The following is a 15,798-nucleotide window of genomic DNA, read 5'->3' as shown; positions in this document are numbered from 1 at the left end:
CTAATTCAGACATAGTTTTTATACTAATGACTTATCCATAGCATATGTCAATATCAGATTGGTGGGGGTCTGACATCCGGCAACCCCACTGATCAGCTCTTATTAACTCTGGTGGCAGCTGGATGTAAACAGCGTATGGTACATTACAGAACCCTATTTATTATATATTCGCCATTGCCGAGGAGATGCAGCTCAGATCCTTTTCAACTGCAGAGATCCTAGGTGGCACAACTTGTGGGTGTATTTTATTTTTATATTATATTGCTGTAATAAATTACTAGAGTCTCCGACCAGAAAAACGGTTATTAAGTTTCAGATGTAGAATGGGTTCTACATAAGACTCACTACTGGAGAACATCGACAGGAGTAAAACATTATCTAATGCTGAAGGTAAAATAAGAATACATGAGCCTCTTACCTTTGATCTAAGCCTTTCAATTTCCAGATTCACTTCTTCAATATCGTCTGTGTTTTCCAGACGTTCATAATGTACATTTCTTGTACCTTTAATCAAGTTTAGAGGCAGTGCAGACATCCCATAAGCCTAGAACAAAAGGTGAAAGGAGTTGACCATGTTCATTTAACCAGTTCACAGAAATGATTTCACATCTCAGCAACAGTTATTATCTATTTCAGACCCAAAGCCACAATCTCAAGGCTACATTTTCCTTGGTTGAATATACAATATCAATTTCATAATAAATACAGATTATATACAATTACACAGATACAGAATCATATATGCTTTAGCCAACAAGCAGAATTAAAGAGATATACATATACTGTAACAAAAAAAAACAAACAAGAGAGAACATCTCAAAAAGGAAAATCATGGCACCATTGCAAAAATTTCCATTGGTGGCTGTGCAGCATCAATAGCATCTATTTTCTGCCCATACAAATTTGTAGGTAGCATATGCCAGCAATATTCATAACATATGACGTGTGTGTACTATTATGTGTGCACATCAATATCAAAATGTGCACTTATCAAAGAATGAAAAAATACAATACTAAAATTAACTTGTAATAAAGAAGTGTTAGGGTATGTGCCCACGGTCAGGATTTGTCAGCGCACTGAATGCAGTACATGTCCGCTCCTTCCACAGCGCTGCCGGCTTTTGAACGCAGGTGATTTCACTTGAGTTCACTGAACCATGCAGATTCACCACACCCAATATAGTTTACAGGAGAAATGTATCCTCAAGGGGCGCATGGAGGAAGGTACCAAACCGAAACGTGCGTCGGGGTGGACGGGTGTCCCTGCGCTACTTACCATCGTCATCAGGTGATGTGCACGATCTAATACTATCTCTACTATCTATTTATCATTTATAATTGGACTTTTGTCTGATTCTAGTTATTTTTTCAATGGCTTTATGGTTTAAGTGACATTATCGGTATTACTTGTTGCAACTTGCACTTTCTAGCCCACCTGTATGTCTACATTTCCTATTCAGGGTCACACCGTACCTTGGGCTTAGCATGATGTTGGTGACATCCCTTGTCATCTTTTAGCCCTACTATGCACTGTTTGTCTGTTTTTTTATCTTGTTTTGTACTAATAAAAAGTGTTCTTATTATTGGATTTCATGACTGCATGGTGCTTTCTATTCCTATTTATACGTTGTAACATCTAGACTCTGAGGATGTATGCAGCGTTCAACCCGCAGCGTTTACTGACCATGGGAGATAACCCTTAGGGTATTGTGCAGACGTTCAGGAATTGGCAGTACTATAGACACATTTCTGCTGTGTCCAAAGCGCTGCCGGCTATGTAACGCAGGTGAATCCGCATGTGTTCACTGAACCATGGGATTCATTGCGTCCAATACATTGTATGGGTGAGATTTATCCGCAAGATAGACATGCTGTGGTCTGGAAAGACGTGCCGCATGTCCGTCTCCACATGTGATTCGCGTTGTCGGTGAACACATAGCGGACATGGGATTTCTAGAAATCCCATCCACTATGCTGTAACATCTGGACGCTGCAGGTTGGATGCTGCACAAGTACACAGCGTCCAACCCACAGCATTTACTGACAGTGTGCACCTACACCCAAGATCATCAGGTACACTTCTCTGAGATTAGTGGATTTCTGAATAATCTTGTAGATTAGGATTCCCTGCTTTTTTGCACTATACTGCTGCTACATAGCACCATGGAAGAGAGTATGGTTACACTGTTGTCGCAACTATGACAAAACAAGTAGTAAAATCTTTTTTTTTTTTTTCCTTGCCTATATCCGGGGAGGCAACCTGAGTTGCAACATGGTCACTTACTTCTATGGTGCTATGTAATAGTGGAAGTCGCTGTGTCGCTCCAGCTTTAAGAGGGATTTAGAATATTCCTACAGAATATTTGAGATATGTAATCACACACTTTACATTTCATTATTCTTGAAGGAAATCTCAGAAAATGGTTGTTGAGGTTATTCAATGGAACCATCAGTATATTGAATTCTCAAGCAAGGTAAAGGTTGAGCTAAACTTTTTGGTATAGAGAAAAAAAAAAATCTTAAACAATACACAAACGACTGCAATTAATAGTCTGAACACAGAGCACTGACACCACACTTATATAATCAGAAATGAAAACAGATTGCCGGTTCTCAAAGTGTTAGAAAAGAAAGAGGATATTGTGGAATTAAAAAAAAAAAAAACAACATTACTGTAAATATGAAGTCCTGGACAACCTCTAAGATTAGATACTGTAGATTGGCAACTTGATTTATTACAATTATGTGATTTAAGATTTTACTCACTTTTACTAACCAAGAATACTCCAGCAATTTCCATATATTTAACCCGTGGAATGCCAAATGGTGTTTGTATATACTCAATTGCAAGGTGAGCAATCAGATTGGTGGTGCACTCAAATGGCTCATGCAAATAACTCAATTGGTTGCGTTTGTTTTATCCTCTAAATCCACAGAATTAACTCAAGTTGACATTCAACTTGCTTTACTACCGTATATTTCGAACTACAAGACGCACTTTTTCCTCCAAAAATGTGGAGGAAAATGGGGGTGTGTGTCTTAGAGTCCAGATTTACCTGCTCTGGCGGTGTATGGGGAGGTGTGGGGAGTGGCAGTGGCGGAGCAGAGGGTCACAAGAGGCAGGAGTCGGTGGCTGCAGCTAACTCCTGCGCCCGCTGCTAAAGAGAAATGAATATACACTGCATTACACGCACATGGGAATGCAGTAAAAAAAATAAATAACATGCTTACAACTGTAAACATTTGGTTTCTTTTCATTGTAAAGCAAATAAATAGTACAAAATAAGTGAAAATTTCAGTGTGCTTTCTAGAGCCTCTAATTCTGGCAATTACAGCTGCAAGTCGCTTTGGATAAGTTTCCACGAGTTTTACACATCTGAGGGTATGTGTCCACGTTCAGGATTGCTTCAGGATTTGGTCAGGATTTTATGCAGGTAAAATCCTGACCAAATCTGCATCTGAGGTCACTGGCAGCTCACCTGCGTTGTCCTTGAGTTTTTTCTGCAATGTAAGGACATGCTGCATTCTTAAAAGACGCGCCGCATGTGAGTTTTCTCGGGTGTGCCGCATGCGTCTTTTACTGCATAGTGGAGACAGGATTTCATGAAATCCTCTCCACTATGCTGTAACATCTGGACGCTGCGTTTTTTATGCATGCTGCTCAACGCTGCGTCAAAAACGAAGCGTTTCCTGAACGTGGACACATACCCTAACCATTGGGATTTTACCCAATTATTCAAGGCAAAACTGCACTCAAGATAAATGGTTTCCTCTGGTGAACAGCAGTCTTAGGCTGCGTGTCCACGTTCAGGATGGCCGGCGGTATCGCTGGTGCGGCGAAGCCGCTCGGCACTAAGCCCCACCCCCTTCTGGGACGCGATGATGCCGGATGTGTTAACTGTACACATCCGGGATCATCGCCCCCCTCCCATAGGGCCCTGTGTTATGCCTTGCGGGGACGCTGCGTCCCCGCAAGGTGTACGGACATGCTGCGATCTGAAAAGACGCGCAGCATGTCCGGAGTCGCAGGCCCGCCGAGTGCGGGTTTCCACGCATAGTGGACACGGGATTTCAAAAAATCCCCTCCACTATGCTGGAACATCTGGACGCTGCGTGTTTGACGCTGCAGCTCTGCGCAGCGTCAAACAAGCAGCGTTTACTGACCGTGGACACATACCCTTAAAGTCTGACCACAATGTCTTAATTGGATTAAGGTCTGTGCTTTCACTAGGCCACCCCAAAACATTTACGTTTCCCCTTAAACAACTCGAGTGTTGCTTTAGCAGTATACTTTGGGTCATTGTCTTGCTAGAAGATGAACCTTCATCCCAGTCTCAAAACAATGACTAACAGGTGTTGCTCAAGAATATCTCTGTATTTCACACCATCCCGTGAACTCGGACTATTTTCCCTGTCCCTGCTGCCACCACCTTGTTTCACTGTGAGGATGGTGTTCTTGGCGTGATGAGCTGTGTTGGTCTGGCGCCAGCATGGGGTTTACATTGGTGCCAAAAAGTTAATTTTTGTCTCTTCTAACCACAGAACCTTCCTCCATACACTTGGGGGAATCTCCGAAAGGGTCTTTTAGCAAACACAAAACAAGCCTTACAAATTCTGTGTGCATGTAATGGCTATTTTCTTCCATAAAGGCCACCTGTATGGAGTGTACGGCTTATTGTAGTCATTTGTACAGATACTATGGTCTCTACTTGGGAACTCTGCAACTCCTTTAGGGTTACCTTTGGTCTCTGTGCTGCTTCCCTGATAATGACCCCCCCCTGACCGGGCAGAGAGTTTAGGTGGGTGATCCTCTTTTGGCAGGTTGTAGTACCATGTTCTTTCCACATGTTCTTTCCATTTGATGATGATGCATTTGCTGGTGCGCCAGGGGATCTTCAGAGATCTTGATTTATTTTTTTAATAAGCGAACCCTGACTTGTACTTCTCAACAGTTTTGTCCCTGACTTGTTTGGAGATCTTCTCGGTCTCATGGTGTTGCAGCCTCTGTGGCTTTCCAGAAAAGGTGTGTATATACTGACAGACCACGTGACACTTAGATTGCACACAGGGGGACTTCCTTTCACCAAGCAAATTACTTATGAAAGGCAGACATGTTTAGTGGGTCCTTCACCATGTACATATATATACATACTAGATGGTAGCCCGATTCTAATGCTTGGGGTATTCTAGAATATGTAAGTAGTTTATTTATGAAGATTTTAGAATAATACATTGAATACACAGGATTCGGCCGGCCGCGACCAATTAGCGAAGCGTGGTTGAAATCCCACGCCAATTCGCAGCCGGACTGCGCCTGTCGCTGATTGTTCGCGGCCGGCCATGTAGTATATAACAGCCCACGTAGTAAATAGCACAGCCACTTAGTATATTGCACAGCCATGTAGTATATTGCACAGACACGTAGAATATAGTACAGCCATGTAGTATGTAGCACAGCCACGTAGTATATAGCACAACCCACGGAGTATATAGCACAGCCCACGGAGTATACAGCACAGCCCACGGAGTATATAGCACAGCCACGTAGTATATAGCACAGCCCACGGAGTGTATAACAGCCCACATAGCATACAACACAGCTCACGTAGTATATAACAGCCCACGCACGCAGTATATAACAGCCCACGTAGTGTATAACACAGCCCATGTAGTGTACAACACAGCCCACGTAGTGTATAACACAGGCCATGTAGGGTATAACACAGGCCACGTAGTATATTGCACAGCCCACGTAGTATATAGCACAGCCCACGTAGCTAGGCTAGACTCATGACCTAGGACGCAAACCCAGCTTTTTTGACACTGGGCACTACATTGAGACCCAAAATAATTTGCTAATCTTCAGATTTCATGATGTCTTGCACACAGTCAATGCACCCAGTCACAGAGGCAGCAAAACAACCCCAAACATCTTTGAACCTTCACCATATTTGACTGTAGGTACCGTGTTTTTTTTCTTTGTAGGCCTCATTCTGGTTTTGATAAACAGTAGAATGATATACTTTACCAAAAAGCTGTGTCTTCGTCTCATCTGTCCACAACTAGCTTTCCCAGAAGGATTTTGACTTGCTCACGATAATTTTGGGAAAATGCAGTCTAGCTTTTTTTTAGTTTTTTTTTTTATGTCTGTGCCGGCAAAGGAGTCTTACTGGGTTTCCTGCCATATAGTTTTATTTCATTCACATGTTGATGGCTGCTTATCCACCATCTGGACTGTCCTGTGTTACAACATTTCTCTGCCGTTTGCGGAGTGCCATAGCTACAGTGCCATAGGTTGTAAACGTCTTGATTATATTGAACAATGTGGACAAAGGAAAATCAAGATCTCTGGAGATGGACTTGTAACCTTGAGTTTGTTGATATTTTCCAACAATTTTGGTTCTCAAGTCCCCAGACAGTTCACTTCTCTTTTTATTCTTCATGCCTAGTGTGGCACACACAGACAATGCAAAGATTAAGTCAACTTCTCTTTTTATCTGGTTATAGGTGTTTTCTCATTGTCCACACGTTACTTTCCACAGGTGAGTTTGAATGAGCATCACATGCTTGAAAAAAAGTTGTTTACCCGCAGTTTTAGAAAAGTACCAACAATTTGTCCAGACGATTTTTGGGGGTTTTGGGTGAAATTACCGTAGGTGCAGTTTGCCTCCCCCCTTTGTTTTTTTTTTGTCTTGTACCAGTGCATACAAAGGAAATAAACATGCGCATAACAAAACATAATTGCAATAATTGTCTGGGAGAAATACTTCATGCTATGGAACAATTTCAAGGGTGCCAACACTTTCCATGTATATATGCATGGAGCCTACAATAATACTTCTCAAAATTAGTATTAATCTAGTAATGCACTTGTGAGAATCTAAAAAAACAAAACAAGTTTGATGTAGCATATTCAGGTATACTACATGATGGTCTATCTTTAAGAAGTATTGTATGTCATGAGATGGGGGTCTGACTATCACTAGTGACCTGAATAAAGATGATCAATTATCAGTCATGTACGGAATGTGTCAGTGACTGGAGAAACAATGAAGGACCTACAAAGTCTTAATACCTTTAGGATTACAACTGCACAAAAAGAAAAGAAATAGAATGAAACACACAGTACATAGGTTTAAAAATGACAGATATTACACAAGTTATAACAATGATTTAACCCCTTGTACCTTATTTCCCTAATAGAATTGCTTGAGAGCAGCATTACTTTTTGAGCTCTAAAAGGGACCCCTAAAACTACATGGCACCCTCGAGGGGTTTTGGTGTGTATGTATGTAAAGCCATTCTCCTACAGAAAATAAAGTCAAGTAAATGACAGGACAGGCATACGAGCATGAATAATTGCTGTACTTGAGCGTTAAATTGGGGGTAATGTTATAAATTGCGCTACTAACAAGGTTAACATGATGTAAAGCTGAATTTCTTGTCATACATAATGGCTATATATGAAATACCTTACAAATCAAACAAAAAAAAAAAAAGAGCACCACATAACTGGCGTCTTTTTGTCTGATCTTTTACCTAGAGAGGATCCTTTAAATACTAAATTCTAGCTATAAGTTTAAAAAAAAACTACTACAAAAAGCAAGCAATAAAACTAATTCTAAGTTCCAAGCTACTGTATGCCAGTCAGAATAAGATTTTTTGCTTTAACAATTTCTGTCTAGAATGTAAAATATATGGAAATGCGATTGAAGCTGTCCTCGGATTCAGCTTATCATAATACTTCACAAGGACAAAGAGTCTTCTTCATCACTAATCTAAGTAAGGTATATTATACTATTATGTCTCATTTTATAGAATATATCTCGGGCTCCCACAAAATACCAGGTTGTATAGACTGAAAATATCAGGGTATTGTTATTATTGCAGCAGCGCTGTTTAAAGTTTGTGATCCTGCATTACAATGCGTATAATGTGTAGAAGCCTCAAAAGGTCACAGGATCCATTAAAAAAGCGACAAAAACGTAGATAAAATTTCCATCCAAAACTTAATGAAATGACATACAGTATAATAGTAACTTGGAACTGCAATACTTTTGATAAAAAATAAAAGGATGAATAATTACCAAAATTAGTCTGCAACTTTTGCTTACCATTGTAAGTCCATTTAATTGCAATATTCATGTTAATATTGGTCGTTAAAGCGGTTTCATGTTCGTATTATTCAGTCACCAATTGTTGGTAACAGTGAGCATTTAGCTCATTTTCTAGTGGTATAATATGGTGCCTGAATGGCTTACAGGAAATAAATTTAGAATACAGCAAATTTGTATTTCAACTAATGTAAGGTCATATTTACATCCTTCTAAATCCTTCTATATGTTCTCATAGAGGATGTTATTAGCGCTAGTATGAAGTCCCACCCTTAATTCTATTGTGTGTCTTTTATACTTGTACTTCATGTTCCCTTAAGTCCTATGTAACACAACACTAGCAGACATTAGCATAAAGGAAAAAAATAACTACATTTTGGCTACCATTACTTTTATTTTAAGGGTAAGGAAGGTAAGTGTAAATGGGTGTTGTCTTCAGAAGGGAACATGGTCTGCAAAAGGGATGTGGTAAACACATGAAAGAGGAAAAAGTGAAGTTGAGAACAAAAAAAAAAAAAATGGGAAAAAATGAAAAAATATTAAACAGTCAGTGGTGAGCTTCAGGGTATGTGCACACGTTGTGGATTTTGCTGCAGATCAGATCCACAGTGGATTGGCCGCTGCGGATTCGCAGCAGTTTTCCATGGGTTTACAGTACCATGTAAACCTATGGAAAACAAAATCAGCAGTGCACATGCGGAAAAAAATGTGCGGAAACGTAGCGTTGTTTATTCCGCAGCATGTCAATTATTTGAGCGGATTCTGCAGCGGTTTACACCTGCTCCATAATAAGAATCCGCAGGTGTAATAGGAATCCGCACAAAACCTGCAAAAAAAATCGCGGTAAATCCACGGTAATTCCACAGGAAATTCACAGTGCGGTTTACCTGCAGATTTACCAAAATCAGTCCGGAAATATCCGCAGATTAATCTGCAGCGTGTGCACGTGGCCTAAATGAAGCTACAAGTAAAAGGGATCAACCTTTAATTTATTATGTCTGAATGAAGAATAATTTTTCTGCAAATCTGGGAGTCAGTGTAAAGAACAATGTGCTGATTGGTCCAGTAGGTTTACCACCCACCAGAAGATAAAACTATCACATCAAGTGTCCATAGAGAGATGAGTTAAAAAGATGAAGCACATAAAGTAGAGCCAAGTCTTAAAGGGAACCTGTCACCCCCCCCCCAAGGCATTTTTAACTAAAAGAGCCACCTTGTGCAGCACTAATGCTGCATTCTGTCAAGGTGGCTCTTTTAGTTCTGGTCCTAGCCAACGCTGCAATAATCGCTTTTATAATGTGCCCCTCATGCCTTGAATTAGACATGGGGGCAGGTCTTTCCCCCTAACACAGACGCACCACAGCCATCACTCAGGGCCACTGCGCACCGCCTCCTCTTCCTTCGATAGCATCTCCGGCGCCTGCCCTGTAAGTTTGAAGGGCAGCGCAAACATGCATGCCCGAAAAAAATAAAAATAACAGCGCAGGCGCCGGGAATGCTAATGAAGGAAGAGGAAGCGGCGCCGAGCGCGCAGAGGCCCTGAGTGACGGCTGTGGTGTATGTGTTAGGGGGAAAGACCTGCTCCCAGGTCTAATTCGAGGTATGTGGGGCACATTATAAAAGCGATTATTGCAGCGTTGGCAGGGACCAGAACTAAAAGAGCCACCTTGTCAGAATGCAGCATTAGTGCTGCACAAGGTGGCTCTTTTAGTTAAAAAACGCCTGGGGGGGTGACAGGTTCCCTTTAAAAAAGGGAATCAGAGGAGACCCAAGGAGGTCAAGTCCATGCTCTGACTTGTAAAATAAAAGTTCAGCAAGGTCAGGAAATGAGTTTGAGTGCAGATGTTTGGAAAAAAAATATTAGCAGGACACCGACAAAAGATATTAAGAAATGTGTGTTTAGTTAGCGGAAAAACAAACAAAACATCCCATGCGATATTAGGGAAAATGTGGTCAATCTGGTAGATGTAGACCAATGTTTGCCAAACTCCCATCCTCACGGCCCCAACAGATCATGTTTTCAGGATTTTTTCAGTGTAGCACACGTGGGAGAACCTGTAGCAATTTCTGATGCCTTGACAATAATTCCATCACCAGTGTAACGTTAAGGAAATACTGAAAACATGACCCGTTGAGGAGCGGTGAGGACTGGAATTTGGGAAACACTGCTGTAGACAAACTGATGAGGTTTATAGGTGCCAAGATAGCACCCACTGAATTTCCTGCTCCACAACTCCCACTAAAACAGCAGGATTTTCAACATATCCACAAAATAATAGAACACAGAAGAAGCTTTCAAAAGAACTGAATGGTAACCCTACTCAGATACACATTGACTTAAATTACTCTGTGAAACCCATGCCATATTTTACTGGACTCGTCATCACAAGTCAATTGATTGAAGCAACCAAAGGATTTGAACTCCTCATACCGCTTTTGACTTCCGACCTCACAGTACTTAAGGATCTTTACTTACCAAAACCTCATTATAACCTCAGAAATACTTTCAACATTTTCCTTGGTTAAGGAAAAGCAGTAATATAGCAAAAGCTTGCTCCTAAGGCTTCCAATTTGTACCTAAAATGTTGTTATTCACACCTAGGTTCTAAAAGACTATTGACACCTAGGTGCTAAAAGGATTTCTCACCCTTTGATCCAAGCAAATATTCCAACAAAAAGCTTCCTCCTAGTTCCTTTATGCAGAAAGCATTACAATGCCAAAATACACATAATCTGCACATTTCATACTTTCAACTCAACCTACCGAGGCTGCATCTCATCTAAACCTCACTCCGATAAACTTAAGATCACTGGGGATTTTTAAAGCGACTCAAAAGGAGGCTGTAGACAAGTGTGATAAAAGAAAAAAAAAGATTTTTGCTCATTTTAAACCAGTCAACAATTCATTCAGTGATACTGAACACAGTGAGAGACATGGACAAAAAGAGAGGTGTGGTAGCGGTTTCAAATCCATTCCATAAATGATACCTTTCGATCAGATCAGCTATTGTGAATGCATTGGTGTGCACATGTCAGCAAACAAAGACATCACAATTTTACTGATCTACAGACTGCCAGATGATGGAGGAACATTTCTCGAAGTGTTTACATTAAGACTTGAACATCGAGAGTGAATCACTTGGAACCTTAAATGCTCGGATGCCTCTCAGTTTGAAAATGACTGAATTACTCATCAGACTACGCTTAAAAGGACAAACCTTTATATTATATTTTGCCTTCGAACGGTATTGAACTTCATTTTAAATTCTATGCTTTTTGAAAACCTTTTGGGGATAATATCCAAAGGATAGCCACGATGGTATAATCTTTATTTGCCAATTTGTGAGATTGATTTATAAAAGTCTTGACTGCACTATTTATGCATCGAAATCTGAGAAATTGTCCATAGGGCAGGGATTCCTTAATATGATATGGGTAAAAGGCTGAGAATGCATCAATGAATTGGTTGTGGTGGATGTGTGATAACCCTTAGTGTGTATAACACTTCACATAATCCCAATTTCCACTTCTAAAAATTCAATAGACCTACACCAATTTTACTAGTGAATCTCATGCTCACTTGTTTACCATTTAAATGTCATGAATTCAAGGAATATTTGAGAAGTGCAATCACACACAATAAAAATATCATCTATATAAAGTCAGAATAATTTGATAGGAATGGCAAATGGATTAGAGGTACTAAAAATCTCATCCAACTCAAATTGTCCCAAAAATTTATTGTACTGTATTAGCTATATGGGAATACCAGTGGTCAAATTGAAATGCATTATGTTCAAGTATAAAACATATGAAATCAGTACAAATCAGGTCAGTGTTATTAGCATACAACCGATGTCTTAAGGTACCTTCACACTAAACAACTTTACAACGAGAACGACAACGATCCGTGACGTTGCAGCGTCCTGGTTAGCGATCTCGTTGTGTTTGACACGCAGCAGCGATCTGGATCCCGCTGTGATATCGCTGGTCGGAGCTAGAAGTCCAGAACTTTATTTGGTCATCAGATTGGCGTGTATTGTCGTGTTTGACAGCAAAAGCAACGATGTCAGCAATGTTAAACATGGAGCTAACGACCTGTGAGAACGATAAATGAGTCACCGCTACGTCACAGGATCGCTCCTGCATCGTTCTGGAGCTGCTGTGTTTGACATCTCTACAGCGACCTAAACAGCGAAGCTGCAGCGATCGGCTCGTTGTCTATATCGCTGCAGCGTCGCTGAGTGTGACGATAACTTTACAGTCTGCATACCAGCATCCTAAGGTATGCAGGTGTACAGGCTTTCAGTGTTGATCCACCATTGATGTTCAAATGTTAATGTAAACATTTCAAGAAAAGTTGCTCAATAATATGGGAGTCTGTAGATGAGTAAAATGGTGATGGCTATGTCTGCAGACATGGGAACACCAATGCATTCACAAGAGTGGGTTGGATCAAAAGGTAGCATTTCTTTTTTTAGGAATTGATTACAAACAGATCCCACACCTATCTTTTGTCTATGTCTCTCACGGTGTTCACCATTACTGAAATGTTGACTGGTTTAAAATGAGCAAACATCTTATTTCTTCTTTTATCACCATCATCGCAGGGGCTTTTTACCTGCGGAGTTTTCAGAATCTGCGCGGAAATATCCGATCACAAATCCGCAACGACCCTTATAGATCAACCACGCGAATTGGCAAGTAGATTATACCAATGTAGCCATCCTTTGGACATTATATCCTTTTTGAAAACCTTTGTGAATAATCAAAAACGAAATTCAATACTTCGATACCATACGAAAGCAAAAAATAAAAGGTTATGTCCTTAAAACATAGTCGGACGAGCACTTCAGCGAGATCAATGATATTGCTACTTGATAGAAAGTGACCCTTTGCTACAGATTTTGCCATGTAAAGATTGATGGTTATGTTTAGCTGGAGTAAGAGTCAGCATACATATTGGTAAAAGTCCGTTTCAGACGTACACAAAAAGAAGACTGGCTTGTTAATAAAAATAAAAAAAAACTTTACTGAAAGGAAATGTTAAATGTAGATACCAAGTACTGAGATTACACATCTATTGTAAGAATCACATTAATTTGGGGGCGTTACTTTCATAGACTCAATCAGTTTTTTACTTGCCAGAATAAATACATAATGTATGGATCATTTGTGACTGAGGTAAATTTTATATTTGCAAAACTACGAGACTCTTGCACAAACGTATTAGTGAGCAGGTACACTCACTGCAGTCTGGAAAAGGTTCTCCCATGCTCATCAGCCATGAGACAGGTTTATTGGGGGGTGAGAGGTGCCTCAAACCACATGCTTTTGTAGGATTACATTTTGAACAAATACCTAAAAATTGGTGGCGAATGGCGATAGAAACAATAAGCTACTTAGAAAGGAAAAAATATTTCATTCAAATGACTGAGGCCTTGGGATCCATAGGGTTAACTGATCGCAATGATCTAAGCCTATTTCTACTTAAAGTATATTAGGGTCTCCTGTTTTATTGCACGTTTTGTATATATTCTCATTTTTGATTAGCAATTGATAGTAATAAATTTAAATAGTGTGTGGGATAGGTTGTATAATAGGGGAAATACTAGTGATGATGTGTGAGCCAGAAGAAGCGTGCATTCCCGCGAAACAGCTGTTGCTCAATATACTCATGTCTCTGTCTGCAACCGAAATAAAGTGCATTTTACCAAAATTGTCAGTTGCGAGAGCGGCTCCTCTTGCTTTCCTCTGTATTTTCAAAATCATTTACAAGTATCAAGCTGAGCACCGCAAGACATGGCTATTATCTGGATATATTTTGATTGATCCAATTTCCCTTGTAACTGGGTGTAGTGGTAGTGCCAGCATTTTTTCCTTTGGTCCTTGTGCATATGGAAATTGACATTTGCTCAACAGGTGAAGAGGCTGCTTGTTTCAAGAAAGTCAGAGAGCAAATAACAGTGCAACTGTAGCAGGAAAACGGAGCAAAGTGCACAGAAATACAGTGATTGGACAAGTCAATGCAAAACTATGTATGTATGTATGTCTCTTTATGAAACTTTTACAACAAAAAAAAGATTTTTTAATGTTTTAATGCACTATGGTACACTATACGATATAATCATGCCATAATTGTCTAAGGGTCACTTCCGTCTGTCTGTCTGTCACGGAAATCTCAAGTCGCTGATTGGTCGCGGCAAAACAGCCACGACCAATCAGCGACGGGCACAGTCTGGCGGCAAAATGGCCACTCCTTCCTCCCCGCAGTCAGTGCCCGCTCGATACTCCCCTCCAGTCAGCGCTCACACAGGGTTAATGGCAGCGCTAACGGACCGCGTTATGCCACGGTGTAACGCACTCCGTTAACGCTGCTATTAACCCTGTGTGACCAACTTTTTACTATTGATGCTAATGTTAAAAATAATAAAAAATAAATAAAAAATAGTTATATACTCACCGTCCGTCGGCCCCTCGGATCCAGAACAGGCCTTTCCCACTCCTCGCGACGCTCCGGCGACCGCTCCATGCATTGCAATCTCGCGAGATGATGACGTAGCGGTCTCGCGAGACCGCTACATCATCATCTCCCGAGACCGCAATGCACTCTTGAGACCGGAGCACGCGAAGAGCATCGGTAAACGCTTCGCATGGATCTGGGGGCCAACAGAAGATGAGTATATAACTATTTTTTATTTGAATTCTTTTTTTTAACAGGGATATGTGTTATGATCTGGTGACTTTGGAGCCGCATGAACTTTCTCTGGAGTAGGTGGAAACTGTACTTTCCGCAAAACCTGAACTAACACCGCAACTAGAAGTAGCCGTGGGGTGTGCCTAACAAACCCTAGACACCTCGACACAGCCGAAGGACTAAATACCCCTATAGATAGAAATAGGAATACTACCTTGCCTCAGAGCAGAACCCCAAAGGATAGGCAGCCCCCCACGAATATTGACTGTGAGTAGGAGAGGAAAGACACACGCAGGCAGAAAACAGGATTCAGCAAAAGAGGCCACTCTAGCTAAATAGGGAAAGAAAGGACAGAATACTAAGCGGTCAGTATTAAAACCCTTCCAAAAATATCCACAGCAGATAATACAAAAAGTTCCACAATCTAACTAAAGACATGGAATGTATATCTGCCACTCCAGAGAATCCAACAAGACTGAGAAAATACTGACACAATCTAAGCTGGACAAAAAACACTGAATAGCACAGAATTATTAAGCACACAGCATGTGTGCCACAGAAACAAAACCAGACACTTATCTTTGCTGATTTGGCAGAAGGCACCAAACCAGGACCAAATCCTCCCAACAACCATGGACAACTGGCAAGGACTAATGAATCCTGCACGCCTAAATACCCCAGTCAGAACTGCAATCAGCAGATACACCTGACCAGGACTGCAACTCAGGAGCAACTGCATTACCACCTACAACCACTGGAGGGAGCCCAAAAGCAGAATTCACAACAGATATGATGCCCACATTGCTATATACTACGTGTGCTGTGCAATATACTGCGTGGGCTGGCCAATATACTGCGTGGGCTGGCCAATATACTGCGTGGGCTGGCCAATATACTGCGTGGGCTGGCCAATATACTGCGTGGGCTGGCCAATATACTGCGTGGGCTGGCCAATATACTGCGTGGGCTGGCCAATATACTGCATGG

The 15,798-nt window shown here is 40.9% G+C and overlaps 1 protein-coding gene across 1 annotated transcript in view; it reads right to left on the bottom strand.

The window, feature by feature from the left end:
* LMBRD1 (LMBR1 domain containing 1) overlaps positions 1-15,798 on the bottom strand; it is a 310,836-nt gene that overhangs the window by 149,017 nt on the left and 146,021 nt on the right. The window contains exon 8 of the mRNA XM_077289961.1: positions 419-544. Coding sequence (XP_077146076.1) covers positions 419-544 — 126 coding nt within the window. The remainder of the gene's footprint in view (positions 1-418; positions 545-15,798) is intronic.

Source organism: Ranitomeya variabilis, chromosome 2, assembly GCF_051348905.1.
Source record: "Ranitomeya variabilis isolate aRanVar5 chromosome 2, aRanVar5.hap1, whole genome shotgun sequence".
Classification (NCBI taxonomy): Eukaryota; Metazoa; Chordata; class Amphibia; order Anura; family Dendrobatidae; genus Ranitomeya; species Ranitomeya variabilis.
The sequence above is the reverse complement of the archived record's forward strand: the minus strand, read 5'-3'. Positions and strand labels throughout refer to the sequence as shown.